The sequence below is a fragment of the Mustela lutreola genome, chromosome 17, assembly GCF_030435805.1.
Source record: "Mustela lutreola isolate mMusLut2 chromosome 17, mMusLut2.pri, whole genome shotgun sequence".
Classification (NCBI taxonomy): Eukaryota; Metazoa; Chordata; class Mammalia; order Carnivora; family Mustelidae; genus Mustela; species Mustela lutreola.
In genome coordinates, this window is record NC_081306.1 from 37350673 (window position 1) to 37377570 (window position 26898).

Sequence of the window (26898 nt, forward strand, 5' to 3'; positions counted from 1 at the left end):
TGGCTGGTCAGCATGGCCCTACTGCCCGCGTCCACCCCCACGGTCCTATCAGAGGATGGCTCCGGGAGGGGTGCTCGCCTCACATTCCCCATGTTGCCAGGACACCCAGGGCTCAGGGCTGGAAGCCCGGGGAGAACCCATCCCGATCCGGGAGGAGCCGCTGCGGTCTGCGGCTGTGGCCTCCTTCAATCTCCGGCCTGCACTGCCCCCTCCAGGGCGCTGTGGTGCTTTCCAGGATTGCCAAAGGGGCGGCAGACCGGGCCAGCAAACACAAAGCCACCCTCCTAATAGGAGCATCAATCCAAGAATGAGGGGCCCGGCGTGGGGAGGCAATCTACCAGGGACAAAAGCCAGAAGCCAGAAGCCCCGACACCCATCGCCCATCACCTCCACTATGAGCTGGTGAGATCACAGGGCCAAGACAGGGAGCAGCATCCTAGGCCTTGTCGAATGCAGCTTCCCAGGCAGGGGGCTGGGGTGCAGCCTGAGAGTCTGAATTCCCAGCAAACCCCAGCTGCCGCTGGCCTTATGCCACAGTGCATCCTCGATGTTGAAAATGCGGACCGAGGGCCAGCAACAAGGGCCTCGGTATCACCTGGAAGACTTCGCTACTCAAAGTGCCATCCTTAGATCCTTAGAAACAGAGTCTGGGCCCCATCCCAGACTTCCCAGATGGGAATCTACATCTGAACCAGTCTCCGCCCCTCCTGGAGTGAGTCACAGACACAGTGAAGTGTGAGATGCTCTGTTCTCTGTTCTCGAATGCTGGTCCTCGAGCCCTGTCCACACGTTGACACAAACCACCTGTGGGGCTTTAAAAAAAATACTGATGTGGGAATTCCTAGAGACCATGATTTAGTCTTTATTGGGTACAACCTGTCTATCAGGGCACTGGAGAAACTTCTTCCGTTACTCCAACATAAAGCAGAGTCTGAGGGCTTTGCTCTATATTAGAATATTTTCTCAATATTTTATTTTTTAAAAAAGGTCCCGTCCTGGCTGCTAGACCCTTCCTTGTCTGTTTTGCACGTTAAACACTATTTATCTTGGTTCCTGTTACCCCTTGATATTGTTTATAAGGTTTGCTGTAATACATGTTGAATTATGTTTGTGGGGCTGTCATTTAGAAAAAAACACACAAACACACAGAGAAAAAAAAAACTCATTAAATTTGACTAATTTTTTTAAAAATATTGATTAGCATTTCCTTTCTCCAGGGAAGACACATAAATGTCCAACCAGCACATGAAAAGATACTCAGCATCATTAATCATTAGGGAAATGCAAATCAAAACACAGCGAGAGACCACCTCGCACCCACAAGGAATGGATATAATTTTTAAAACGGAAACTAGCTAGTGCTGGCAAGGAGCGTCCAGAAATTGGAACCCTCCGCACACGTCTGCTGGGAATGTAGAAAGGTGTGGCCACTGTGCAAAGCGGCCTGGCAATTTCTCGGAAGGTTGAAATGGAATTTCCATGTGACCCAGCCGCTGGCAGTCCCAGCTGTACACTCGAAAGAATTGCACACAGAGCCTCAGGACTTGTAGGTACAGGTTCACAGCGGCATGATTCTTTTTTTTTTTTTTTTTTTTTTTAAGATTTTATTTATTTGACTGAGAGAGATCACAAGTAGGCAGAGAGGCAGGCAGAGAGAGAGAGGAGGAAGCAGGCTCCTTGCTTAGCAGAGAGCTTGATGGGGGTTTGATCCCAGGACCCTGGGACCATGACCTGAAACTGAAGGCAGAGGCTTTAACCCACTGAGCCACCCAGGCGCCCCTCACAGCAGCATTATTCTTAAGGGCCAAAAGGAAGACACAGCCCAAGTGTTGATCAGCAGGTCCACAAGTAAGCAAAACGTGGACATACAGTGGAATCCTATCGGGCCACAAAAGGGAATGACGTGCTCACTCATGCTAGAACACGACGAGCCCCAAAATCGTGATGCTCAGAGAAGGGAGCCGGCCAGACACAAAGAACACTGCATGATTCCGCTTACCCGAAGTATCTAAAACAGGCAGGTCCGAGGAGAGAGACGTGTATGTACTCATATGTCTTTGCAAGAAGCCACAAGCTTCGAGAACTGCACCACGGCTCACCTGGAGGTCCTCTAGGCTTCCTGCACAGTGAGCTGGGGACCCTCGTAAGCTTGATTTTGTCCAGAAAATTTCTGGTGTCTTCCAGTTCTCAGAGAGAGAAAGTTACTCATATATATTTTGCACTTTTTTTTTAGTGTATTTCTGGTGTCATTTATTTTGCAAAGTAAAAGGGATAGTTTCTCCCACTGTATTTTCTGAGGAGCTTCCACTTTGTATATAGGAATATCACTGATTATTTTTTATAAATATCCATCTATCGTATAGTAATTTTCCAGTTGTTGTCTTGGATTTCTAGGTATAGTTCATGTCATGCCCAAAAGTTTAAGGCGAGTTCCTTCTTCCAGCCCTTCCCAAGCTATGTGCAGTGGAGGACCAGGCTCTGGGTCTCTTCCCAGTGCGTTTTGTAAGACAGATGACAAGTCCGTGGGAGCCACTCTCAGATGTCATTAAAATGTCGGAATCCTAAAGAAGTTTCCATAATGTGAATTTCCAGCATCTGTCCTTTCTGGTCACAGACCGGTGAGCAGATGGCAGACCAGGAGAGATCCAGAACCTCACTCCGCGTCTCGTGGCTTTAGCCCTGTTCTCTGATGATTTGAGATGCTAGGTAGGATTCGCACTCCATGCCTAGGTACCAAATTCTGTTCCCGACGGTGAGGTCCTCAGCATCGATTAAGCCGAGTACAGAAACCTAGGTCAGTCAGTTCCATAGTCCTGATGTGTGTGTGTGTGTGTGTGTGTGTGTGTGTGTGTGTGTGTAGTAGACTTATGTCTAAAACTGGGGGGAAAAAAACGAGGAAGAAAGGACAATATTCCAGGATAGATATACGGAGATAGTGATACTGAAAGATAAATATAGATACGGATATTGATACAGATTTTCTCCAGATTTGGAGGATTGGGAAGGAGCAGGAGGAAGCTGGGCCAAACACTAGGGTTTTAAAATTCTTAACGAATTACAATTGGGTGGAAGAGAAAAGCTAAGTGTTTAAAAATAGGTCCTGCACTGAAGACGTCTCACCTCCCTGTTGCTTGGTGGGACAAGGCATGAAGGGCCTAATCGCTCCTGCTGCAGGAGAGCCACGCCAACAGTGACTACACGTTTAGGAGAGGAGGTGTGATGTAAACACATGTTTGCTTGTTTGTTTTAAGATTTTATTTATTTATTTGACAGAGATCACAAGTAGGCAGAGAGGCAGGCAGAGAAAGGAAGGGAAGCAGGCTCCCTGATGAGCAGAGAGCCCGATGTGAGGCTCGATCCCAGGACCCTGGGATCATGACCTGAGCCGAAGGCAGAGGCTTTAACCCACTGAGCCACCCAGGTGCCCCAAACACACGTTTTAATAAGACTTTCTCGCCAGATACCAGTGGGACCCCACAGCTGACCAAAGCCCGGCCCGTACCACCTCTGTATCCCATGGCGAGCTTGTGCGGACCCGGCGTGGAATCCAGCGATTCCTTCCACAGGATCTACTGAGAGCTTCTGGTGCATCAGGCTGGCCTGGATGCTGCCGACCCACCCAGGAATGGGAGCAGGGCGGCTCTCAGAAGCAGGCGAGGCCCAGTAAACCACCCTCCAAGGCTCTGGAGGCAGTGAGACGGGGTCATGAAACAGAAGGCTGTGTGCTGCTTTAGGAGGGGACCGCACTCTGAGGAGACATCTCAGCCAAACGAGGTCCGGCGGACTCGGACCCTGAAGCCCCCATCTGTGTGGCTGGAGCAGAGGCCCTGGGATGGATGCCGGAGAGAGAGAGAGCCGAGCTCCAGGCCCCTTTCCGCTCTGCGACCCTGGCCCCGTCATTTCACCTTACACATCCTTTTCTCCGCCTGTAGAAAGAGCTAAGATCACCTGTAGTGATTTAAAAAAAAAAAAAAAAAAAAATGGCTCCAAAAATCGTGGACGTTCCTCCCCCCAAGAGGTGGATCCGTGTCCCTTGCCCTTGAATCTGGACAGATTTCAGGTTGTTCCACCCAACAAAGTATGACAGAAGTGAGGCTATGTGACTTTTGGGGATACATCCTAAAAGGCCAGATGGTTTCTGCCTGATTCACTCGGGGGCTTCTGCACACGAGAAGTCCAGCTACCCTAAGGCCACCGAGCTGAAGGAGCCACAGGTGGGCACGCCCAAGGCAGCCCTCCCTGAGCTCCCAGCTCCCAGCCACACCAACCAGCCACGGGGGCAGCCAGCCCCCTCCAGATGCCCGCACTCCCACCCACACCAGACGGCAACCGCATGAGACCTCAATGGAGAACTGCCTAGCTGAGTCCTAAGTGAACTCCTGACCTACCAGACCATGGGCCAACAAAGCGATCGCTTTACACTAGCAAGTTTGAGGGCACTTCCCAGAGTTATAATAACAGGAGCCCTAAGTCTCTGCCTTCGTCTCTTAAACCCCTCCCTCCCTCACAAGCTCCTACTGCCTGGTCTCTTCCTGCTCCTCAAACACTCCAAAAACGGCTCAGGCCTCAGGGCTTTTGCACTAGCTGTCTTCTTCTCTCTCCAGAAAAATCCTCCTTTCCACTTCTCCCCCGCCTCTTGCATGGAAATCTCTCTGTCCTTCAGGACTCGCTTCCAGCCGCCAGCCCTCAGAGCACCCCAACTAGCTTCAAACCCCGGTCCCCAGCCACCTTATGGTTTTCCCAGAACTTCTGCCAGCTGACATTTTGCTGTTGGTGTTTATGGACTATGCCCTCTGCCAGAATAAAAAGTCGAGGAGAGTCTTTTCCTGTTTGGATCCCCTGTGCACCCCCAGTCCTGCATGTCTAGAAGAAAATAAGCACAGGTCTGTGTCTGTTGAATGAGTCCGCAAGAAGGAAACAGCTGTGCAGAGAAGGAAAAACATGTCTATCAGAACACGGAGAGGCAGTGATGATGGTGTGTTCGAGGTAAGAAAGGCAGCTAGTTGGGGCTGGAGGGGTTCAGGATGATGGGAGCAGGGACTGGAGAGGTGGAGCCTTTCAGAACCTAGAAAGGATATCCTTGGGCAGCACTCGGTGTGATGTTGAGTGGGGAGGATGTGGTAAAACATACACCACATACGATTTGCCATTTTAACCATTCTTCTGTGCAGGGTTCAGGGGCGTGAAGCAGCTGCCACCACCATCCGTTGACTCTGTCCCCATCAAAAGAATTTTCATCCCCTGGGCACCTCTATTTTTCTAGATCTCTCCTCTTAGTGGACTCCTCCATTCGTCATCCTTCTGTCTCTGGCTTCTGTCAGTCAGTCTAATGTCCCCTAGGTTCACCTATCCCTGGGTCAGAATTGCCCTTTTTTATTGTGATGTAAGACACCTAACATAAAAGTTCCTTCCATGCCCTTAAACCTAAGCAGCATTCCACTTAGTGTAAACACCACATTTTGTTCATGCATTTCATAGGAGGCTTGCGGGGGGTGGGGGGGGGGGGTGCAGCTGCTGTGTTTAAACACTCTCTAGGGCCTCCACGTGGACCAGGGAGGACATCGGGTCAGGTCCAGAGCTCACATGCCTGGCCAGCCACCTGAGGTCCCCTTCACAGACGAGACCGAGACCCCGGCTCAGGGCACCCAGGCAGCCTGCTGCGGGGTGTAGCCACGGAAGGACCCCCGCAGGGCCTGGAGAGGCTTCAGCCTTGATCCCCAGCTCTTCCCGGCCGCCGCCCTCCCCCTCCCGGACACAAGTCCCAGCCCGGTGCGGAGGCGTGCCCTCTCGCCAGTGCGCTTGCGCAGAAAGAGCCACGCAGAGGGCACAAAGCACATGCGCATGAGACTCCGCTCCCCCGGAGATAATCCGTGATCCGGGGTTTAGGTCCCGCCGGGAGCTCTGTTTATAAACAGACCGCGCGGCCACCGACCAGGGGTAACCCTAAAGGTGGTGGGATCGAAGGCCAGAGGTCAGCAGGGGTGCCAGCGGGGAGACCGATTCTTTCGCCTTCTCTGGCATGCTGGTTGCGCGGTGTGGCGGGTCGTGTCGCCCTACCAGGGTCCCGGGCTGCCGGGTGCGCCACGTGGTGCGCACGTGGTCCGGTCCCAGCGCTGCGCCTCCCTTCCCCCCGCGGCGCCGGCGGCCAGCGACGCCCCCAGGTGGCGGCCCCGCGCCCTGCACTGCACGTCGCGCCTGCGCACAATGCGTCACGACGCGCCTTCCGGTCTGAGCGCGAGCGGGGCGTGGGTCGGTTACGTCCTCGCGACAGCTGCGCTTCCGCCCATCCCGGGGTCCCGGACGGGGGCGGTACGACCCGCCCAAGGTCGCGCCCGCGGCGCCCGCGCCGGGCTGGCCCTGGGATCCCGCGGCAGGCGGGGCGGGGCCTCCGGCGTCCACGTGGCCCCGGAGGCGGAGCTCTGGGCTCGCCGCCAGCAGCCTGAGTCCCCGTTGCTGTGCGGCGGCCGCGGGGGCGCTCCCCGGTGCCCCGTGCGAGGTGAATGCGAGCCGGGCGGCGCTGGCGGGTGGCCGAGAGAGTGGAGCAGTGACGTGTCCAGCTTCTACCGTCAGCTGCGGGGCGCACGCTGAGCACAGGGCTGTGCGGCCCCCTAGTAGGGCTGTTCGACTCGCCTTTGATTTTATACCCCATTGATGCCAGAAAGATAGGACGAGGCTGCCGGCCTGAGAAAGCAAACTCCCCACCCCCCACCCCCGATTTTTTTTTTTTTCTTCCTTTTTGTCATTTTCTCGGAAAGGCTCACAATTGCTTTGCCCTGTCAAAGTCAGTATTCCGCTGGAGCTTGCGTGCTTCGGCAACATCTAAAATGCCTGTGTGCCAGGCGCTGCTCTGGGCTCTGAGGGGCCTGGGTCACCCGTGGGAAAGAGGCGACTCTAAACCTGGCCGAGTTACCTGGGGAAGCCAGGACGGGCTCACGATGAAGGTCAGGCCATGGGACTGTAGGCGTGCCTCAGTTTATTAGGAATGTCGCTGATACCAAGCAAGGGCAGCGCCCCTCTATATGATAAACCAAAGTCTCGTTTCTAAACCTCTCAGAGCCCACTGATGCTCGGAGAACGCTTTTACTTGCTTTCGCTGGACTCTTGTACCCTGGCCAACCCCTAGTTGAAATTCTCCCCCGATCTGGCAGATTCAGTTGCCTCCCAACCTACTATTTTCCCAACGAACTTGTCAGTCAATGTAATCCCGGGTATGAACACGGCTGATGTTACATTAATAAGTAAGACAGGAAGGAAGCCAAAGAGACGTGGGAATTTCATTAGTGCTGTGAACAACTGCTTTGCCAAATTCGATGGTGGCTTCCAAATACAGTTTTCCCTCAACGTTTTGTGCTGTTTACTAGATAAGGGCTACAGACTTGACACAAAGTTAAGTTTAAATACATTGTTAATTTTCTCTATTACTTGAAGTCTAGACTAGGGGTTGGGTCAGATGGCAAATACTTTAGACTCTGCCAGGCACATGCAATCTCTGCAGCATAGTCTTTGTTTTGTCTACCACGCTTTTCAACCTCCAAGCTCTGAACTATAACATTTCTAGATTCCGCCAATATAAATATTCCTCTGGTGGCCGATTTCAAGCAGCCGACATGGAGTGTCTGAGGGCAGGGTTGAGAATGCTACTTCCAGCATAGGCATCGGATAGATGTAGATAATCTGGAGAGCATAGGTCATGGTAGGATAATTGGGAAGTAATGGATTTTGAAACCTTGTTGTCAATAGCACCGATTTCACTGTAAACTTACCTATTTAACTTTTGATAGTACCTGTTCAACAGCAAGCCCAAAGGATGCCTGAAGATTTAACATTTGGTTATCGTGAGCCGGTTCCGGCTCGGCAATGGTCTTACCCCTAAGTGGAGACGGGAGTGGGTAAGTTAGGCTTCCAGGTTGGTGGTCGATGTTCCGTTTCTTCACCTAGGTTCCACTTGGGCACACCCCAAGGGGACCCCCAGTGAGTCAACTCCCTGTATCATTCCCTCCGTGCAAATGTGGGCTGGACCCGTCATGTGCTTCTGACCAACAGAATTTGGTGAAAGGGGCGGGATGTCTCTCCCTTGACGATGTCATGTCATTTGTGAAGGATGATGGGTGTCACACCGTCATGCTTGTTTTCCCAGGATGACTGGAGACGGACATTGTAGCTGGCCTTGCAGGAGCGAACAGCCAAGTGAACAGCCCCCGGAGAGGACCACGTGGCCGGGGACTGTGGGCAGCCTCCAGAACCTGAGGGTGGCCTCCCGCCGGCAACCAGGAAGAAGCTGGGGCCCTCGGTCCTGCAGTCACAAGGATACGCATCTCCCAGTGACCTGAATGAGCTTGAAAGAGTCGCATCTCCAGACGAGAGCAAAGGTCAGCCTGTCCCTGGATCATAGACCCTGGAGACACTGAGCCGGACCCAGCTATAGCCAAGCCCCAGCTCCTGCCCCACGGAAGTGGAGGTAAGTGCATTTTTAAGTTCCCAAATTTGTGGTCGTTTGTTATACTGAAGCAGAAAGTGAACACATCTTTATTTGCGAGATGTATGCACCTGTGTGTGTGTGTGTGTGTGTGTGTACAGGCATTACATTCCTCAATTTTAAAAGGTTGGGGAGAGGAGATGTACACGGTACACCATACAAAGAGCAGGAAAGAACTGTACCCATGTGCTGACCAGAATGCTCTTAGACAGTGTGACTGTAAGGAAACTTACAGTGGGTTTCCATTTGGGGTTTTTTCTTTCTCCTGATGACTCTCTGTCCTGACTGCATGGCCTGTCCACACTGCGAGGTGGGTGTGAGGTCAGGATCAAGCCCCGTTTACACCTCGATGCCAGAGCTCCCTGCCTGTGTGTCTCAGCATGCCTCTAGGTGCTCACCTTTAACATGGAGATGACCAGAGTAACTGCTCAGGGCACCGCTGGACAGGACTCGGTGGGACAGATGCTGTCAGGGGACCGTGTGGTGTGGCCTTTGTCCCTTGTAGCCCTCACGTGTTGTTGCCCCTCACTCAACTGTGTCTAGAACAACCCGCTGATGCCCGCGCTCAGACTCAGGCGCCCAAGCAATGTCAAGCTGGTGTGGGACCTGCTGAGGCCGCGGTTGCGGGCCCGGGCCTCCTGGCTGTTGCTTTGCTTCCTGCTGTAATTCCCCTCTGCCTTGTCCCCTCCCTTCCACTTCCCAAGCACTGCCTAGACTCTGCGGTGGTCATAGGAGCCTGTCTTCTACTCCCGGCACTGAGGCCTGGAGGCCCAGCCAACCCCTTCCCCAGGACCACACGTCACCAGTGCCCAGCCCCCCGCCCCCGACGCTTTTGCTCTTCTCTTAGCCTGCGGGATCTCACAAAAGAGAACAGGGTCTCTGGGCCCCTGGCCGCCGAGCGCTTTGTGAGGCCAGGCCTCCCCACTTTGCCGGCCAGACTCCAGGGCCCACTCTGGAGGAGAAAGCTCCTGCGAATCGCACTGCCCAGGATGCAGGCAAATGCATTTTTACAGACCAGCACAGGTCTGAGGTTGGCCCGGCAGGGGCAAAACCAAGCAGCGGAGGACCGGACTCCCAGCTGGCAGCCCTATCTCAGCTTTATTGCCTGTTTTCTGCCAAACAAAGGCCCTGCCCGCCCTGGGAGCTCTCTATTGAAATCTTGAGGTGGTTCCCTGTTAATCACTCCCTTTGGTGCTCCCGAGGCCAAAACGAGTCAAACAAAACCTCTTTTCCAAGCAGGAAGAGCTCTGCAGAGACCTGAGCAGAACGACCCCCCACCACCACCACCACCGCTCTCCAGTATGACACCAACAAGATGCTAGGGCTCCCAGACTCACACAAACACTTGTTTCCTGGCAGCTGGAGGGAGATTTGGAATGTGACCAGGTCCCCCACATGCTCCAGAAGGCTCCACGCGGGAGGCAGGGCCCGTGAGCGAGCAGTCTCGCTTGCATGCAGCCCCCTCTTTATTTTAAAAATCAAAAAACAACCAATTACAGGATTTTTTTTTTTTTTAAGCAGACACCTACTAGGAAGGTGGGAGGAGGAAAAAACATTCCATCTCTCTCCCTCCCCTCACATGACCTTGACTCTCAGCTCCCATGCTTGTCTCTCATTCTGATGTTGCCATTCTGCTGTCAACCAGGAACTAGCACTGCGTTATTCGTTATTCTATAAATACGAAGTTTGGCTTCTTTTCTTAAACAGACACACCAAGGCCAAACAGCAAGCTGTCACTGACCGAGACGAGTCTTCATTTCCAAGGGAGCAGGCCTGATATCTGTGGGCCAGCGTTCGGATTCTCCTGTCGCAGAGAGAAATGGCTTTTTCCGTCCAGATGCTGCGGCCCCTATCAGGCATGAGGACCAACAGTCTAAGATTTTTACACCTCTGAACGGAAGCACGTTCTTTTTCATAAATATTTTTTTTTAAGATTTTATTTATTTATTCAACAGGCAGAGATCACAGGTGGGCAGAGAGGCAGGCAGAGAGGGCGTGGGGGGGGGGGGGTAGCAGGCTCCCCGCGGAGCAGAGAGCCCGATGCGGGGCTCGATCCCAGGACCCTGAGATCATGACCTGAGCCGAAGGCAGAGGCTTTCACCCACTGAGCCAAAAGGGGAAAAAAATTGGCTCTAAGAATAGTGGCATGCCGTCCGTTTGTGTGAGGACGGAAGACCATCCTTTTAAAACCAGTGTATCTTATTAGCTTGGAAAATCATTTGGATACAGACAACGAATTCACTGGAAAGGCATCAACCTTCACCCGGCAATACAGGGAACACGCTTTGAAGTGTAGAATTTGGCCCGGCTCGGATACAGTGGTTGTCTTGTGGGTCTGAACCAGGTTTGGTACAGAGGATAGGAATGATGCGGGGTCGGTGGGGAGGGGGACTAGCGTCGTCGTCACGCAGCGTGATCAGTGGATTGCTTCAGCTCAGGAGGGCAGATGCTCGACTCGCAAAAATAATAAACGTGAGAAACAGATCACGTGGCTTGATTTGATATCGGCAAGGCCTCCTCACTCCTTAAAGGTTACTGGAATTAAATGAGTGGACGGTATCCGTGTTCGGGGTGTAGATAGACCAGCCTCGTGGGCAAATCAGGGGGAGTCTTACTAGGGGAGTTGGAAAGTTCTTCTGCAGCCTCGCTGTTGTGAGGTGGTTGTTTCTTGTGTTTTTTTTTTTTTAATTAAAAAAATGACAGTCATAATAAAGATGATTATGGTAATGGCTCTCCAGTGCTGCTTAAGGATCCATCAGACCAGTTAAGGGAGGAGATTTAAGGTGCAGCAGGGGGGCAGCTCACTGTTAGGAAGGGCTCGGGCACTTGATGGCTCATCTTTTTGAAAAATGCCACTAATAATTAGAGAGTTTGATATTCCGCTTTATGGTTTGTAGCACAAATCAATGCTCCGGAATCCCCCCTGGGTCCCCCCCCCCCCATACACACAAATCAGACACGTTCCTCCCACCCCTTCCTCGATACAGGCTTTCTCCCCACCTCCCCCCGCCCGCCCCCCAGCTGAAGAAGAGACCAGCAGGCGGCGGAGCCTCGGACTTACCTGCACCAGGCAGCAGAGACAGCAGTGAGTACTGTGAACACTTAGGTTCTCTGCTCCCCGCTCCCCCGCACCCGGTGATAGTCCTTCCGGAGCACAGATTTATGCTGTTCTGCCAAAAGTCACTGATCGATGCATGCGCTCTGTGGTTCAAATGATGTCAGCTAAGAACTTTTAATAACGTGGGGGAAATACCACGTACAGGGAAGTGACTCAAAACAGGTAAGCCAGGAGGCAGAACATGCGGGCGCGCACACAGGGCTGGCGGGGGCGGCGCGGGCCCGTGCGCACTCAGGGAAATGCGCTCACCTGTTGGAAAGTAGTCCGTGGTGAGATGAGGCCTGCGACTCATCTCTTTTTTTGTAAATCCTTCGTCATTTTCTCCAACGAACATACGTTGCGTTTCTAAGCAGGAGAAGTGTCCTTTCTTACGATGAACTAGAACAGCCACGGGAAAGGCTCTCCGGTATTCCTACCCACCCAGCCCCCTCCATGCCCCCTTTCTCTGATGATTGATTTCTGTGGCCCATTCAGGCCCCCTTCACTCCACTCCTGCCGTGCTGGCTTGTTGCTTGGTAACAATCATTTTTACTGATTGCCGGCTTCTCGTCCGCACTCGTTAGCGAGGCTGCGTTGCGGTGCCATCTGCTGCGAAAGGGTCTTCTGTCTAGGGCGGTCAACCAGACCATCCATCTCGTCTTCTCGGTTATCATACCTTCCACCTTATGAGGCGTGAGGGCTGCTGCCAGCTTCCCAAAACATTGCATTTCGTTAACCTCCCCGCCAGAGTAGCAGCTTGCAGGTTCCAGGGCCCTAGTTTTCACTTCCACACCCAGGCGTGAAATCTCTCCTCTTCAGCTGCCCCCCATGGGGCCGCTGGTTCTCAGCATGTGTTCTCTGCCCTTCTGTGGGAGGTGCATTCTGGCTGCCTCCCTAGCAGCCCCTTCCCTACCCCCCCTTTTCCTGCCCAGAGAACTCCACTTTTGTCCAGATACCTACCCCCCTCTCCACTGCAGGAGCAGTGGGGCCCCGCTCGAAAGAGAGCATCACGACTGAGCTAAAAAAAAGCGTGGTGGTGGGTCCCGCAGCCCTTGCCAGGCCGTAGTTTGGGCACAGGTACGGAGGGTAATTTTGGCCAACAAGACATGAAGGGAGGCGCGCCTGGGTGGCTCAGTGGGTTAAAGCCTCTGCCTTCGGCTCAGGTCATGATCCCAGGGTCCTGGGATCGAATCCCGCATCGGGCTCTCTGCTCAGCAGGGAGCCTGCTTCCTCCTCTCTCTCTCTCTCTCTCTCTCTCTCTGCCTGCCTCTCTGCCTACTTGTGATCTCTATCTGTCAAATAAATAAATAAAAATCTTAAAAAAAAAAAAAAAGATGAATGTTGAAATATTAAAAAAAAAAAAAAAAAAAAAAAGACATGAAGGGAGGTGGGCTGGAGAGGGAGAAAAGTGTCTCTGTTCCGAAAAAGGGATGCACGAAGCAAACGTGGTCTCCAGATCCTGGTTTGGGAGGACAGAGGGCCTAAGGCCCCTGCAGCCACCTCAGAAGCCCCAGAGTCAGCACATCAAGGCCATAAGAGCCACATGGCGGAGAGAAACTGAGTGCCCGGTGGTGCCACAGAGTTAGCAAATCCACACACCCAAGGCCCAGCCTTTCTCCTGAGTCCTTACATGTGAGGCTGTAAGTCCCCTTTGTGTCGGAGCCACATGGGGTCAGGTTTTCTGTTCTTCACAGTTAAAGCCTTCTAACCAAGCCAGTGCTGAAGTTAGACGTGTGTGCGTGATGTAGACCTCCGGTCACCGTCACGGAGGGTGCCTCACGGGTCCTGGGCTCTCCAGCCCACTCACACCGTGATCCCGGCACAGTCTGAGCAGGTGTCCCTTCTTTCTCTCCAGAGTATCCCAGTTTCGGATGATCGATGCTACTTCTGGGTCGAGATATGTCCCCACGATTTTCGTATGTCAAAACCCTGCCTCGAGCACCTCTGAGTGTGGCCTTACTTGGAAGCAGGTCACGACAGGTGTAATTCGTTAGAACGGAACTGCTCAGGAGGAGGGTGGCCCCGGATCTGGTACGACTGGGATTCTTACGAAAAGGGGAAATTTGGAAATGGGTCCTCCCCTAGCTCCTGTGCCTCGGTCTCAGACTTCCAGCCTCCAGACTGAGACAACACTTCTCTGTGGATTAAGCCACTCGGTTTGGGGTACTTTGTTTCGGCAGCCCCAGGACACTCATCCAGTCATCCTGCCTACACGCCGTGTCTGAGGAGGAAGGAATCTTCCAGCTGCCAGTGACCTGAGCTGTTAGCATTTGAGAGGAGCCTTGAGGAAGGCCTGGACGTCACAGGCCGGGATGGTGCGTGGAGAGAGGGCCTGACCCATGAGCCCTCTGCTAACCCAGTGCAGCCCAGCGAGCCCACACCCCGTGCAGCAGAAGGGGGACAGGCAAAGGGACACGTGCTGGCCAGTGGCCTCTTCCCCTTTCAAAGAACCTTCTTGGAGAATGGCCAACAGTTCCAGTTTGCCCGGGACCATGGGGTCTCCCAGGATGCAGGACTCTCGTCGCTACATCCAAGAAAGTCTAGGCAGACTGGAATGCGTCGGTCATCCTGAGCCCTGAAGCACATGAAGCGCAGTGACCTTGAGTGGCTGCCCCTGGCCTCAAGGAAGGCTCAAGGCCATCCCAAGCAACACCGGAGTTGTGCGAGTTAGGAGGAAGTGCAGAACAGGCACGGAGGAGCTTGCTAGTGCTTCTGCCCTCGTAACTGCAGCCTGTGGTCCTGACCCACCCTGCAGCACCACCTGCGAGCACGTGACTGCCAGCAGCACCGGACCAGAGCCACAACTGCCCACGGTGGCTTCCCGGGGGCCGTGCGGCCCGATCTCCTCACTCCAACACCGCTTCACCTCTGGCATCCTAGAGAGGAGAGCCCTCTCCCCCCTGGAGCGTTGTAAGTCTTCGATGGCTAATTCAAGTCTGTAGGGGAGGGGCCGGACAGTCAGGCCCCACGCGCGAGAGTAGCTGCTGATCGTTGGCCCACAGAGAAGCATGCAGGTGTCATAGGAGTCCCATTTGTTCCTCTGTGCGTGGGGTCAAGCATGGCTTTTTCCCAAGTGGGAATCAGCAGTTTTCATTCTTAGTTTTGAGAGACGTTCAGGGATCCTGGGTCCTGTACTCTGTTCCTTCTTCCTTTCTTTCCTTTCTTTCTTTTGCTGTGTTCTGTTTTGTTTTGGGGTTTTGGGGTTTTTTTTGTTTTGTTTTTTGGTGCTTTTTTCAAACGTTATCCTTTTATTCTTGGTTTATTCTAAATACCCTTGAGGACCTGCATTTGCTGCTTTTGGCGTGGCAAGAAAACACTTGCCCGGGAGGATTTCCAACCTGGTGAGTGGATGTGCCCGCGCCCTTCAACTTCGGCAGCTCGCGGCTCATTCTCCAGGGCACCGACAGACATACAAAGAGGGAAGCAAAATGGTGTCTTACTAATTTAGTCCTTTTCCATTAGCATGAGCTCTGTGAGACTCTCTTAGCCAGCTTGCCTTTCCCTCTGATGCTGTGATTGGGTAAACAGCGGAGGGGAAATACGACTGGTGGATACCGGACACCGGGAGATGCTGGGCTGTGCGGGTGTCGTGTGAGTTCTGCGGCCTCCCCGCACCGCGTCCGCGGCAAAGGTGCGCGCGGAACGGGAGGCCAGCATCTCGTCTGCTTTCAGTGACCCCCCGATCGGAGTGCGTCTGGCCCAGCCATGCTTTTGATAAATGGCTGGGCGTTGGGCTGGAAGCCAGGGCTTCTGGAATTCCATTTCCTTCTCTAAGCTACGCATTTCTTCACAGATGTGGGGAGCTGCGTTCTCTGCTTCCTTTCCTCCCACTTCGAAACCGAGACTGTGGTCATGTGCGTTTGGAAGCGGGTGAGAAGCAGGCAGCCGCCCCCTGTGGTGCCGCGTCCAGGATGTCCAGTCTCATTTTGTCTCACTGTGTGTGGCTCCATCTTCTTCCCTGTACAGACCTTGGGGGATTTCTGGTTGCGCTCTACACTTGGGTCTGTGTCTATTTTATTGAGCTTGGGTTCTGATGATAACCATTGGTTGAAACATATGAGATTAGTGACCGTTGGCCAGAGGTGACCCTTCTTGAACAGCAGTGGGGTGATTGGGCCTGATGACGAGTAGCACACTGAGATCTGGCTTCCCTGCCAGGCACTGCAGTGTGCCTTCTACACACAGGACCCCCCCCCATCTACTCCAGAGGTTTATAGGAAATGGGAAACTGAGGCACAGGAGGGAGCGAGTAACTTGCAGGCAATTTAAGTGTGGGAGCCGCACCTGGAACCTGAGGGGGTTGTCCACGCGCCCACCACCCTTCTGAGCCATCAGCTCTCCTAACCGAGGGAGCAGAAGCGTATTGTCACCTGTGTGGGTGACAAAGCATTTTGTAGGAAGCATTAAGGGAAAACTTTTTGCCTGTGTATTTTAGAAAATTCCCCTTCCCCTAATAAATTTCAGCAATCCGCAAGGAGCAGGGGGTACAAAGAGCCCAAGTGGGCTTTGACAACACCCTGGTCTGGCAGCTAAACAAGCCAGGGGGCCTCGGGTGACCCTTTCACTTCTTTAAACCTTGGTTCACTTGTCTGCACTGTCAAACAGGGCTGGTGATCACGCTTTCACGGGGTCGTTTAGAGAACGAACTAAGACAGGCGAGGTGCCTAGCACAGTGGCCGGCATACAGCAAGCACACAATAAATGTTAACGGAAATAAAGTATGATGCAGCACATCGCCAAAGGGAGAGATCTGCTTTGGGGACTAGTTGGGTTCATTTTTCACCAGCAGCTTCCATGGGTTGTGACAACACTTCAGATCTAGTCTCTGTCCTCCCAGCTGCCGAACCAGGACAACAGTGGCCTCCAGCCACCTTGTGCGGATGGACGAGAAGCTGCCGGAGGTCTTGGGGAAGATCACGTCCTCATAGGCACAAGCAAAACGCTGTGAGCTGGGGGCCCCGACCCACCCTATCTGAAGGGTAGCCTCCTGGTTATAAACAGATGTTACAGGGACGCCTGGGTGGCTCAGTTGGTTAAACAGCTGCCTTCTGCTCAGGTCATGATCCCAGCATCCTGGGATCGAGTCCCACATCGGGCTTCTTGCTCGACAGGGAGCCTGCTTCTCCCTCTGCCTCTGCCTGCCATTCTGTCTGCCTGTGCTCGCTCTCGCTCGCTCTCTCTTTCTGACAAATAAATAAATAAAATCTTTAAAAAAAAAAAAAACCCAGATGTGACGGCACCTCCCTCTGTTTTGGCATCTGCTTGCAAATCAGATTAAAACACCCCCCACCCCACTTTAAAGACTTCGAACAAGACAGAAGCAAAGTATTGTTTTAAGACACAAAGACATGGTCCCCAACAAGACATGGGCAGGAGGTTTCCTGGTGTCTAAATTTGTATCTTGTTCTGTCTGCATTTATTTCTGGACCTAGCCCAGCCTCGTGTGCCCTTGCGTGGAGGCCACTGGGACTGCAGAACTGAACTCACCAGCCTCTAGCTGATGCTAGAGCTTCTGAGGAGGGAGGAGAGAAAGGGAAGAGTTCTAGAAGGGGCCCTCAGGCCGCCCCGAGATGCTTTCTCCTCCCAAATTTTCCCTTCTTACCCATTTCCCAGACACAGAATCATTCATCGTGAGGCTTTCTCTAAGCACCAGGCTTGGGGTTCATCCTTAATGTCCTTGTTCGTGCCGATCAGGCTTGATTGTAGGAATCAAGTTTTTTTAAAAAAAGGGAAACCAGCCCACTAGTTGATAGACATGTGGATCGTTTCCAGTTCGGGTTTTATGAATAATTCTGCTGTGAACATTCACGGAGAAGTCTGTGGCATGTGCGTTCATTTCTTTTGAACAGATTTCCCAGGGTGGAGGTGCAGGGCTGAACCCTGAGTGTACATTATAACTTTTCACTACGCTGTTCTCCCGAGCGAGGACTGGCTGCCGTTGTGAGCGGTGGAAACATTCTAAATAATATCAAAAGACTGGACAGGGTGACAGTTCGTCAGACTGCACTCACGGGGTGAAGTTGAATTTCTGCCTCCATAACATTGCTAAAAAGTGAGAATCTTGGGGTGCCTGGGTGGCTCAGTGGGTTGAAAAACCTCTGCCTTTGGCTCAGGACAGGATCTCAGGGTCCTGGGATCGAGCCCCACATGGGGCTCTCTGCTCAGCAGGGAACCTGCTTCCCTTCTCTCTCTGCCTACCTCTCTGCCTACTTGTGATCTCTGTCTGTCAAAGAAATAAATGAAATCTTAAAAAAAAAAAAAAAAAGTGAGAATCTGAACACCGGCCAGAAACATGGTCCAATTACAGCATTGTTGGGATTCTTCTACGGGTGATGACACCGCGGCTGTTTATTTATTTATTTTAAACAAACTCTTGTTTCGGAGAGACACCCGTGGAGTTACAGGAAATGATATAATGCCTGAGATATGCTCCAAAATGATTCAGGAGGATTTGGGGGGTGCTTATAGATGAGACAAGCCTGACCCTACCTGGATCCTCAGGGAAGCTGGGTGACGGGTCCGTGGAGGTTTATTTTTTTCCTTCCCCTTTCTGTACGAGTCTGATGTGTTTCCACATTTCAGAGTTTGCAAAGATGGACTTAAAGAGTCTCTCAAAAGAGCTGAATTGGCGGAGTCCTCCAGTGGTCGCTGACGAAATCAGGTTGGAATGAGGCACTGGATACGTACTGTTTCTGCCTGCTCAGCACACCCTCCCCCTCCCGCTCACAGTGGCTAGACTTTGCTTGGAGGACCGGCCGCCCTCTGCTTGTGTCTTCGAGGTCTGCCCACCTTTGGCCCAGACCTGGATCCAGAGCCCCTGCCGGCCGGCCAGCTGCCGACCCCTGGGCATTCCTGCACACAAGGGATAGTGCAAGAAGGGGAGAAGCCTGAGCTGTTCTATCCCCAGGGGCCCCCACTGCACCCCCTTCCCCCACAAGAGAACAGCCTTGGGGTGCTGCTGCTCTAAATTCCCACGGCGGCTGACTCCCACCCTTTTTAGAAGCCCGGACCTTGGCTCTCTTTGGTCCTGTGAACTGCCCAGCAACACATGGATGAATTCCCTTCTTGTTTAAGTTGGCCGGCGTTGGTTCCCATGGCCAAAGACCAAAGCACCCTGGGGCAGACACCGCGCATGGCTCGGCACATGCTCTGCACATCCCTTCAACGTCTACACCTCCCTCCCGTGGCAGATTCAGCTACGGGCGCAGGCCACTTGGACACGGCGACTTGCACAAGGCAATCTGACAAGTAAGAGAGGAAGGAATCCCCACGCCACAGAGACACCAAACTGAGAGCTAGGAGTCCTTGCTCTGCTCAAACACAAATGGAAAGCATCGTCAGGAAAACAGAAATATCTACGGGACCCCAAAAGGGTCGCTGGCCTCTAATATACCATCCCGCAGAAATAGAATGTGAGACACAGATGTACTTCTAAATATTCTACGAGCTGCGTTAAGAGGGTGAAAATAAGTAAGTGACTTTAATTTTAGTGTTACACTATTTAACCCAGTATGCCCCAAATATTATCATTTCAAACTGTAACCCATATAAAAACTATGAATGTATCAATCATATGTTGCCTTTTTTGTAACTAAGTCTTTGAAATCCGTTGTCTAGTGTACTTGACACTTTCAGCATATCTCTGGACCAGCCACATTTCACATGCTCAGTGGCTGCGTGGGACCGGTGGCTGCATGTTGGAAACTCAGGGGCTGGAAGCTGTCTCTCACGCATTCCTGCACATGTCCGGGAACGCGAACCCTTAGAACGGCCACCGCATCGTCATGCCGTAGTGCTTCCCTGTCCGGGCTCTGACCTGAGGCCGGGAAGCTGGGGGACCCTGTTCACCAGGTGCAGAGGTGATCTACGGGGCCCTTCAGACCTCTCTCCAGAAGAGCTAGCACTCGAGCTCTTAGGGGATCGAGCCGTCTGCGATGGGTGGACTCTCAAACCTTTGCTGAGAAGCAGAAACAGAGCTGCTGAACCATCACTTATCCTCACTTCCCGCTCCCAGTCCCGCGTGCCAGGGCCATAGACACACCACGGTTCCATCCACACTGCGCGAGAAAGGCGAGCTCGCGGGAAATGAACGGCTCTTCTCAGACCCCTCCGAGAAGCGAGGCCCCAGGGCAGACCTCTGTCCACACACCGGGAGACAGGCAGTGGACACAGAGAGCCACAGCTGCCCAGAGTGCAAGCCCAAGAACAGGAAGCAGAGGGGGAACCCGCAGGGGTCAGGAAAGCCACCCCTCGACGACACTGGACACGTCTGGGAGCTGAAAAGTCTCGATCCTGGGGACGTCCTGAGACTTTCGCGAGTTTCCCCACCCCATCAGGTCTTCATGGTGAAGATCAGAAGAAAATACCTACCCTGGCCATGTCCATCGTGCAATGCTCTTGTAATCCGTCCAGAGCGCTCCCCGGGGGGTGCCCTCCCGTACTGAGCTGGCCTGACCTTGTAACCATGGGGATGTGGTCGACATGGCAGGGTGGGGCTTCCGAGGGTCATACAGAGACCGTGCGGCCCTCCCTCTGCTCTCTCTTGGATGCTTCCTCCTAAGGGAAGCCAGCCACCCTGCCCCCACCCCGCCTGTGGGGAGGTCCCCCAGCTGGGGAGCGACATCTTGACAGAGACCCTCAAGCCAGAGCCGCCTGGCTAAATCATTCCCCAGTCCCTGACCTACAGAAACTGGGAGGTGACATGTGTGTTTCTGACGGAAGCCACGGCCTGTGGAAGCCACTGATCACATAGCAGTCGATGAGTCACACCCAGTCGGCCCCTTTTCCCAAGTGCCAGCACCAAGGTATCCCGCCAAGAGAACTTTCCACCCCAGCCTTGGTTTCGTCCTGTGTTGCCGAAGTCAGACACAGCTTTTCCCGAACTGGTGTTTCAGGAAGGACAGGATGGTAGGCTGTAAAAGAAAAACAAGTCAGCCTGCTCCCAGGGAGCTCTGCACGCAGCCGGGCTCACATCTCTTGGGTTCTTGGGCTGCCGACTCAAACCCCGCAAGGCAGGGCTCCGATGGAGGACTGTTCTGTCTCTCGCGCTCTCTGTCCCTCTCTGGCTGTCTTTTGCAGTCCCGTCCGAGGTCTCGTGGCTGCGTGACGGGAGGCCCTCAGGACTCAGCAAAGAGGCAGGAAGCAGCCCCGGGGCCGCAGGAAGGATCCCAGGAGGATACGGCAGCAGCAGGAAGAGACACTCGGCAGACAGGAAAAGGATGAGAAGATGGTGGTCTGGGTTCCCCGGGCGTTTGACAGATGTTAAGAGAGTTCCCACCCCTCCAGGAGGCTGGTGTGGACCAGCAGCTTCCAAACTCGGAGGCTTCTCCTCCTCGGCCCCACCAGCCAGCTCTGGGGCTGAAGGTTCCCTCAGCCTCCTGTCTCATGCTGGGGCTCTGCTTCTTTGCACGTATCTGCCCCAAGACCAAGTGAAAACCCCTCAGAGCTGCCTGGGCTCCCCACCGTCCCTTCTTTGTGGGTTTTGTGCAGTTACTCTGCGCAGGGTGTGAATCCGGACTTTGAAAGATAAAGAGAGGAGCAACCAGAAGCCAGCAGCCCAGCCTCACCCCGCCCTCGGAGCAGCGCAGCCGGTAGAACTTTCTGCAATGATGGGAATGTTCTTTATCTGCAGCGATCAGCACGGCAGCCACGCAGCTGTCCAGATCCCGCACTGGAAACATGGCCCATGCCCACGGAGGAGCGGAAAGTTTCATTTTCCTTCATTTTAATTAGAATATACATATAGACAGCCAGTTGTGGCTCATGGTTTCTGATTTGGGCAGCCTGGTTCTTAATCCTTGACGGGGGTCTGTAAACACAAGCTCTGTAGAGTTGTTTCACAATTTGTAAAAAGGTACTATTTACATACAGTAAAATTCACTTTTCTGAGTGTACAGTTTTGCTACTTTGGGCAGACACACAGAGTCACACAGTTGCCACCACCATCACCGACCCCCCCCCCCAACAAAAAAAATTCCCACGTGTCATTTTATGCTCAGCCCTCTCCCCAGCCCCCCAGCCCCCACTCACCTGCTTCCATTTCTCGAGTTGTACTTCGCCCAGAATGGCCCAGAAGAGAAAGCACACGCAGCGCATCGGGGGAGTTCCTCCGTGTCGTTTCACACTTTGCTCCTTTTCCTGGGGCCCGCAAAGCCCATCACGTGACTGTACGGCAGTTTGTTTACCCCTTTCCCGGCTGAGGTTCTTCGGGGCGGTTGGGGTGTTTCCAGCGCTTGGTGGTGAGTATTTGTGTACAGGTCCTTGTGTCAACACAAGTTTTCGCTTCACTTGGGTTCAAGCCTAGCGATGGGACTGCCAGCCATCGGGTCAGTCTGCTGACCTCCACGAGAACCCGCCAGACCGTTTTCTCAAACACCCGCTATGCCGGGCGGCCTGCCACCCCTCCTCGTTGGCAACGACAGATGGCTTCATCATTTCCTTTAAGTAATTTTAATAGGTGTCCAGTAGTATCTTCCTGTCGTTTTAGCTGGCTCCTAACAAGCAATGAAGTTGAGCATCTTTTCCTGTGCTTGTCTGTGATCGATGTATCTTCTTGGAGAAATAATGTGTTCCCATATCTTGTCTTGTCTTTCTTTCTTTTTTTTAATGAGTTCATTCTCCAGATAGCTCACTGCCTCTTTCCAACACAGCCTTAATGGTCACCTCCCAATTCGGCCTCCTTGTCGATGGTTTAGTGCCTTGGAGTTAATTTCTGTTCCTTCCTGTTTCCACAGCCAGCTCCAGTGGCTTCTAACAGGGTAAGAGCCTGCGTATCTTGGATCCCAAAGGTTGACAAGGCTCTCCCCGGCCAGCAGTTCATTGCTCCTTTCTTGAGCGCGTGCTTTCTGGACCAGGTTCAGCGTGCCCTCTAGACCAGGACAGAGCGAGAAGAACCCACTGTCCTCAGTGGTCCTTACTGGCCCTTTCCTTATGCCCTCTGCCGACTCTGTCAGTATATCGAGCCGCTGGCTATTGGAGGAAGGAATTGGAAATGATGGGGTTCCGGACTTGGCAAGGTCACCCGACATCAGCCCTGTGAGCTCCTGGCGTTAGCACACGCAGGTTCTTGGTCCTCGGGAAAAGATTCCTATAGCTTAGGTTATGCATAAGTCTTCATGCATTGTAGTCCAGAAGGGCCTGGAGGTACACATGGACCACTTGTCCTCAAACAGACCTGGCATTAAAATGAGGGAAGTCCCCTCAGATGAGCCAGAAGAAAGAAATTTGGAGGTTGCATGTAAATCCCTTGCTCTTAAAAATATAGATCCCACTGTAAAATAGACCACGCGAATTTCACCGGCTTAACTATATTAGATGTATAGTGCGGTGGTGTTAAGTACAGTCACAGTACTGGGTAACCATCACCACCATGCAGCACCAAAACCTCTTTAATCTTGCAAAACCCAAACTCTGTCCACATTAGCTCTCCATTCTCCACCGCTCCACCCAGTCCCTGAGGTCCACCCTTCCACTGCCCGCGTCTAAGACCTTGACCACTCTTGGGACGGGACGTGTCTTTCTGTGGCTGTGAGCTTCCTCCACGTGGTGTCAGTTGGCTTCCTTTTCAAGGCTGAGCGCTATTCCCTTGCCTGTGTATCCCACGTGTGTCGATGGAACTTTGGCTCACGCCTTTGGGAGTTGAAAATAATGCTGCTCTGAATGTGGGTGTACAAATACCTTTTCAAGACCCCGCTTTCCGTTCTTTTGGCTTTATACCTAGAAGTCTCATTGCTGGATCGTGTGGTCACTTTATGTTTAATGTTTTGAAGAAGGGCCACCCTGTTTTCTCAAGTGACCGCCCCATTCTACATACCTTTGGGTGACATAAGTATTGCCCGGATCCCCCAACATCTGTCCACCTCACTCCTCCAACACCCCCTTGCCTGGGCCACCAGCTTCCCAACCGGCCACCCACGGTCACTGACCCCTTTCTGATGCAGACTCCACATACCAGGTGGTGATTCTATTTCAAATATGTGGGTCTACATGATGTCCTTCTGCCAATAACCCCTCACTGGTTTCCGTGGCTAGTGGAATAAGACCTAAATCCGGACATGACCCAAATGGCCCTAATCGGGTTCAGCTGACCTGGTCACTCTCGCTTCCATCCCCAGGGACTTGTCAATCCCCCCCGAGGGTGCCACGCTCCCTTCCTTAACACGTGCTGTTGCATGGCTGGAATGCCATCCCCCAGATCAGCCCTGGACTTGCGTCATTCCTTAGGGACGCGATCCCTGACCCCATTTTTACTGTCCTCCTCCCTCTGTCAAGAAGGTTCTCTTGTTACAGCTTTTCATAAAAATATGTTCCTTGACCAACCCCGCCCCCCTACATTTGCCTATCTCTGTCTGTCTCTGTGTATTTGCTGAGGTGATGATTGGCCCAACATGGACTGCAGGTCCAGGGGAAAGTGAGTAAACAGACAAGCTTCCCACCCTGGGGGCCCCATCTCCCCGCATACTCACAGGCCACCACTCAGCAATGCCTTGCAGGACTTGCCACATTTGTTACGGGACCAGATCGGCTGAAGGGGGAAGGCCTGACCAGCACACTGCAGCACCAAAGGGATCCAAGCCCCAATTCCACACTGGTCCGGCATCTGGCTCCCCGCGAGCCAGCCGGGGCGGTGGCTGGTGCCCAGAGTGCAGCCGCGAGATTTGAGCTGGCTGTTTGTTGAGTGAATAAATGACACTAGAAAGACACACGGGGCTTTAGGGATCACAAGCATCTTTTGACAGACTTCAATTACAGTTCGAAAACCGTTCATTCCAGTGAGTGTGACCTCAATTTAGGGTGGGCCGAGGGAGGGAGCGAGTCCGGTCCGGAGACTGCTGAGGTCACTCGTCCCTGTCCCCAGGGAGCCTGGAGCAAAACTTTCCAGGGAAACTTTCAGGAGGTTCCCCTCCGCGACCCCTTCAGGGCGAGGCGGCAGCTGGGGCCGGGGGCGGCGGCGGGGTTAGGGCAGTGCGCGGGCCGGCGTGGACACCTCCCCGGCTCGCCACGGGAGCGCCGGCGGGAGGGGGCGCGCGCTCGTTCTGCCTCCGGCTCCGCTCCGCAGCGATCCGGTCCGGGATGCCGCGGCCGCCCGCGCCCCGCGGAGCCCCGCCCCCCGCCGCCGCGCCGCCGCCGGAGGCCGCTCGGAGCTGCGCGAACATGGCCGAAGTCGGCGAGGACAGCGGGGCCCGCGCCCTGCTGGCGCTGCGCTCGGCGCCCTGCAGCCCCGTGCTGTGCGCCGCCGCCGCCGCGGCCGCCGCCTTCCCCGCCGCCGCGGCCCCCGCGGCCCCGGCGCCCGGGCCCGCCGCCCCGTCGCCGCCGCCGCCCGCCCAGCCCCCGCCGCCGCCACCGCCGCCGCCGCCGCCGCCGCTGCCGGGCGCGATCGCGGGGAGCGCGGGGGCCGCGGGCGCGGGGGGCGCGATCGCGGGGGCCGCGGGCGGCGCGGCGGCGGGCCCGGGCCCGGGGGCTCCGGCGGGCGAGGCCCTGGTGGCCGCGGCGGCCGCCTCGGTGCGTCGGAGCCCCGGGCCCGCGCTGGCACGCCTTGAGGGCCGCGAGTTCGAGTTCCTCATGCGGCAGCCCAGCGTCACCATCGGCCGCAACTCGTCGCAGGGCTCGGTGGACCTGAGCATGGGCCTGTCCAGCTTCATTTCGCGGCGCCACCTGCAGCTCACCTTCCAGGAGCCGCACTTCTACCTGCGCTGCCTCGGCAAGAACGGCGTCTTCGTGGACGGGGCCTTCCAGCGGCGCGGCGCGCCCGCCCTGCAGCTGCCCAAACAGTGAGTGCCACGGCCCCCGCCCGGCCTGGACCCCGGGCCACCCGTGGACCCCCGACCCGGCTGGACGCCAGGGTCACCAGGATCCTCGGCCCGACTCCGACTCGGGGTCGCTTTCGGCCTTTGACCTGGCATGGACCCGGAGGTCACCCTGGCCCGGGGCCCGACCACCCCCTGGATCCGTATCCCGATTGGATAGACCCTGGGGTCACTCCAAGCCCGGGCCCGACCCCGCCCTGCCCTGCCCGACACCAGAGACGGCTCCGACCCCGCCCAGCCGGGGCCTCAGGGACGCTCTCCGACCCAGGTCCAATCCGTGCTCAGTCTGGACCCCGGGTCCACTCCCGACCTCCAGCCTGCCGGGACCTTGGGCTCCGAGGGTCTTCTGGCCCCGCCTGGCCTAAACTATAAGGGTCACTTTTGCTTCTGCCAGTCCTGGACCAGAGGACCCCCCTGAGGCTCGGCCAGCCTGGGTCCCCAGGTTCACCCCATTCCCCACCAGGTCTGAATCCCAGGTCGACCCTGCACGCACTCCTGAAAAGGGTGGCATCAGGTGGTTTCAGTGTTGGAGGTGTGCCCCCCACTTCCCCACAGTGGGGGTTCAGGTCTGAATGGCAGTGACTTGGGCTGGGAACAGACGTTCTCATCCCCGGGGCAGGGGTCCAGGACAGGAAGTGCTGACTCTCCAATGTCCCTGGAGATGAAGCTTCTGGGACAGGACAGTGGTACCCAGCACTCAGGCTTTCCTAGCACAGCTGGGGTTCCTGGGCTGGAAGGGGAAACAGCAGGGATGGGGGCCAGGGCAGGGAGAAGGCAGCCCCCAGCAGCCTTAGGGATGGCTGGGCCCCAGATGCCCCATGGGTACTTTTAGGAACATTGACTCACTTTCCCTTGTCTTCTGGTTCCCGGGTCCGCTTTTCTCTGCCATGGGCTGTGCCCCGTGATCCTTGCTTTCTCAGGATCTGTTGATCAGGAGAGGACTTATTTAACTACTGTGCTTCCTCTTTGGGCACTTTCTGTTTCTGTGTAGTAAGTGCCTTGAACCCCTCACTAGTGTTTATATTTCTCCAATGGGCTTCCTGTTCCCTCCTTGTCTCTGATGGTCTAGTTATGCTTCTGTGAGAGAGTCCGGGGGATTTTGCTGGGGTGATTCCCAGCGACCAAAGCTTGCTTCTGTAAACTTCTCCCCTCTCTAGGGTCTAGCTGTGTTTGGTTGTAAATATTGCATTGGTTTCCCAGTGCAGCCTCAACAATGACTCACTCCTGCTTAGGATGTGAGAGGGACAGCATACCTTTATTTTACAAAGGTGAAAGGTATGTATTTCGGTAAAGTCGGGGCTTGGTGAGTAACAAAGTTATTCTGTCTTATCTTTGTTACTACTTTGTTCTCTTTTCCTAACCTGCTCAGTGTCTGTTCTGGGCCATTAAATACATTTCAGGGCCAACCACTCATTCCTCCTGTGAGAAAGTGACAGGCAGAACAGCCGCATCCCTGCCCTGCCCCCGGGCTCTTAGAGGCCTGTTCCGCTGATGTACCTTTCCATGATTCAGTGGGATTT

At 54.3% G+C, this 26898-nt stretch overlaps 1 protein-coding gene and 2 long non-coding RNA genes across 8 annotated transcripts in view; 2 read left to right on the plus strand and 1 right to left on the minus strand.

Annotated features, from left to right (window-relative positions):
- The first annotated feature begins 5651 nt into the window (after positions 1 to 5651).
- LOC131819953 (uncharacterized) lies at positions 5652 to 12809 on the plus strand. 3 transcript variants are annotated; one of them, XR_009349425.1, is made up of 4 exons: positions 5652 to 5971; positions 7782 to 7889; positions 8138 to 8458; positions 10184 to 12809. It is a non-coding gene; the product is annotated as an uncharacterized LOC131819953 (long non-coding RNA). The 3 variants fall into 3 exon arrangements; XR_009349426.1 differs by lacking the exon at positions 5652 to 5971 and adding an exon at positions 5980 to 6496; XR_009349424.1 differs by lacking the exon at positions 5652 to 5971 and having other exon boundaries at positions 5980 to 7889.
- Positions 12810 to 18862: 6053 nt separating this feature from the next.
- LOC131819952 (uncharacterized) lies at positions 18863 to 26350 on the minus strand. Of its 4 annotated transcripts, none has more exons than XR_009349423.1 (4): positions 26225 to 26350; positions 24038 to 24263; positions 21603 to 23201; positions 18863 to 21396 (listed from the first exon to the last, which is right to left on the minus strand). It is a non-coding gene; the product is annotated as an uncharacterized LOC131819952 (long non-coding RNA). The 4 variants fall into 4 exon arrangements; XR_009349422.1 differs by lacking the exon at positions 26225 to 26350 and having other exon boundaries at positions 21603 to 22746; positions 23061 to 23201; positions 24038 to 24736; XR_009349421.1 differs by lacking the exon at positions 26225 to 26350 and having other exon boundaries at positions 18863 to 21381; positions 24038 to 24736.
- FOXK1 (forkhead box K1) overlaps positions 24687 to 26898 on the plus strand; it is a 57074-nt gene continuing 54862 nt past the window's right edge. Inside the window, exon 1 of the mRNA XM_059155369.1 lies at positions 24687 to 25342. Coding sequence (XP_059011352.1) covers positions 24726 to 25342 — 617 coding nt within the window. The 5' untranslated portion in view covers positions 24687 to 24725. The remainder of the gene's footprint in view (positions 25343 to 26898) is intronic.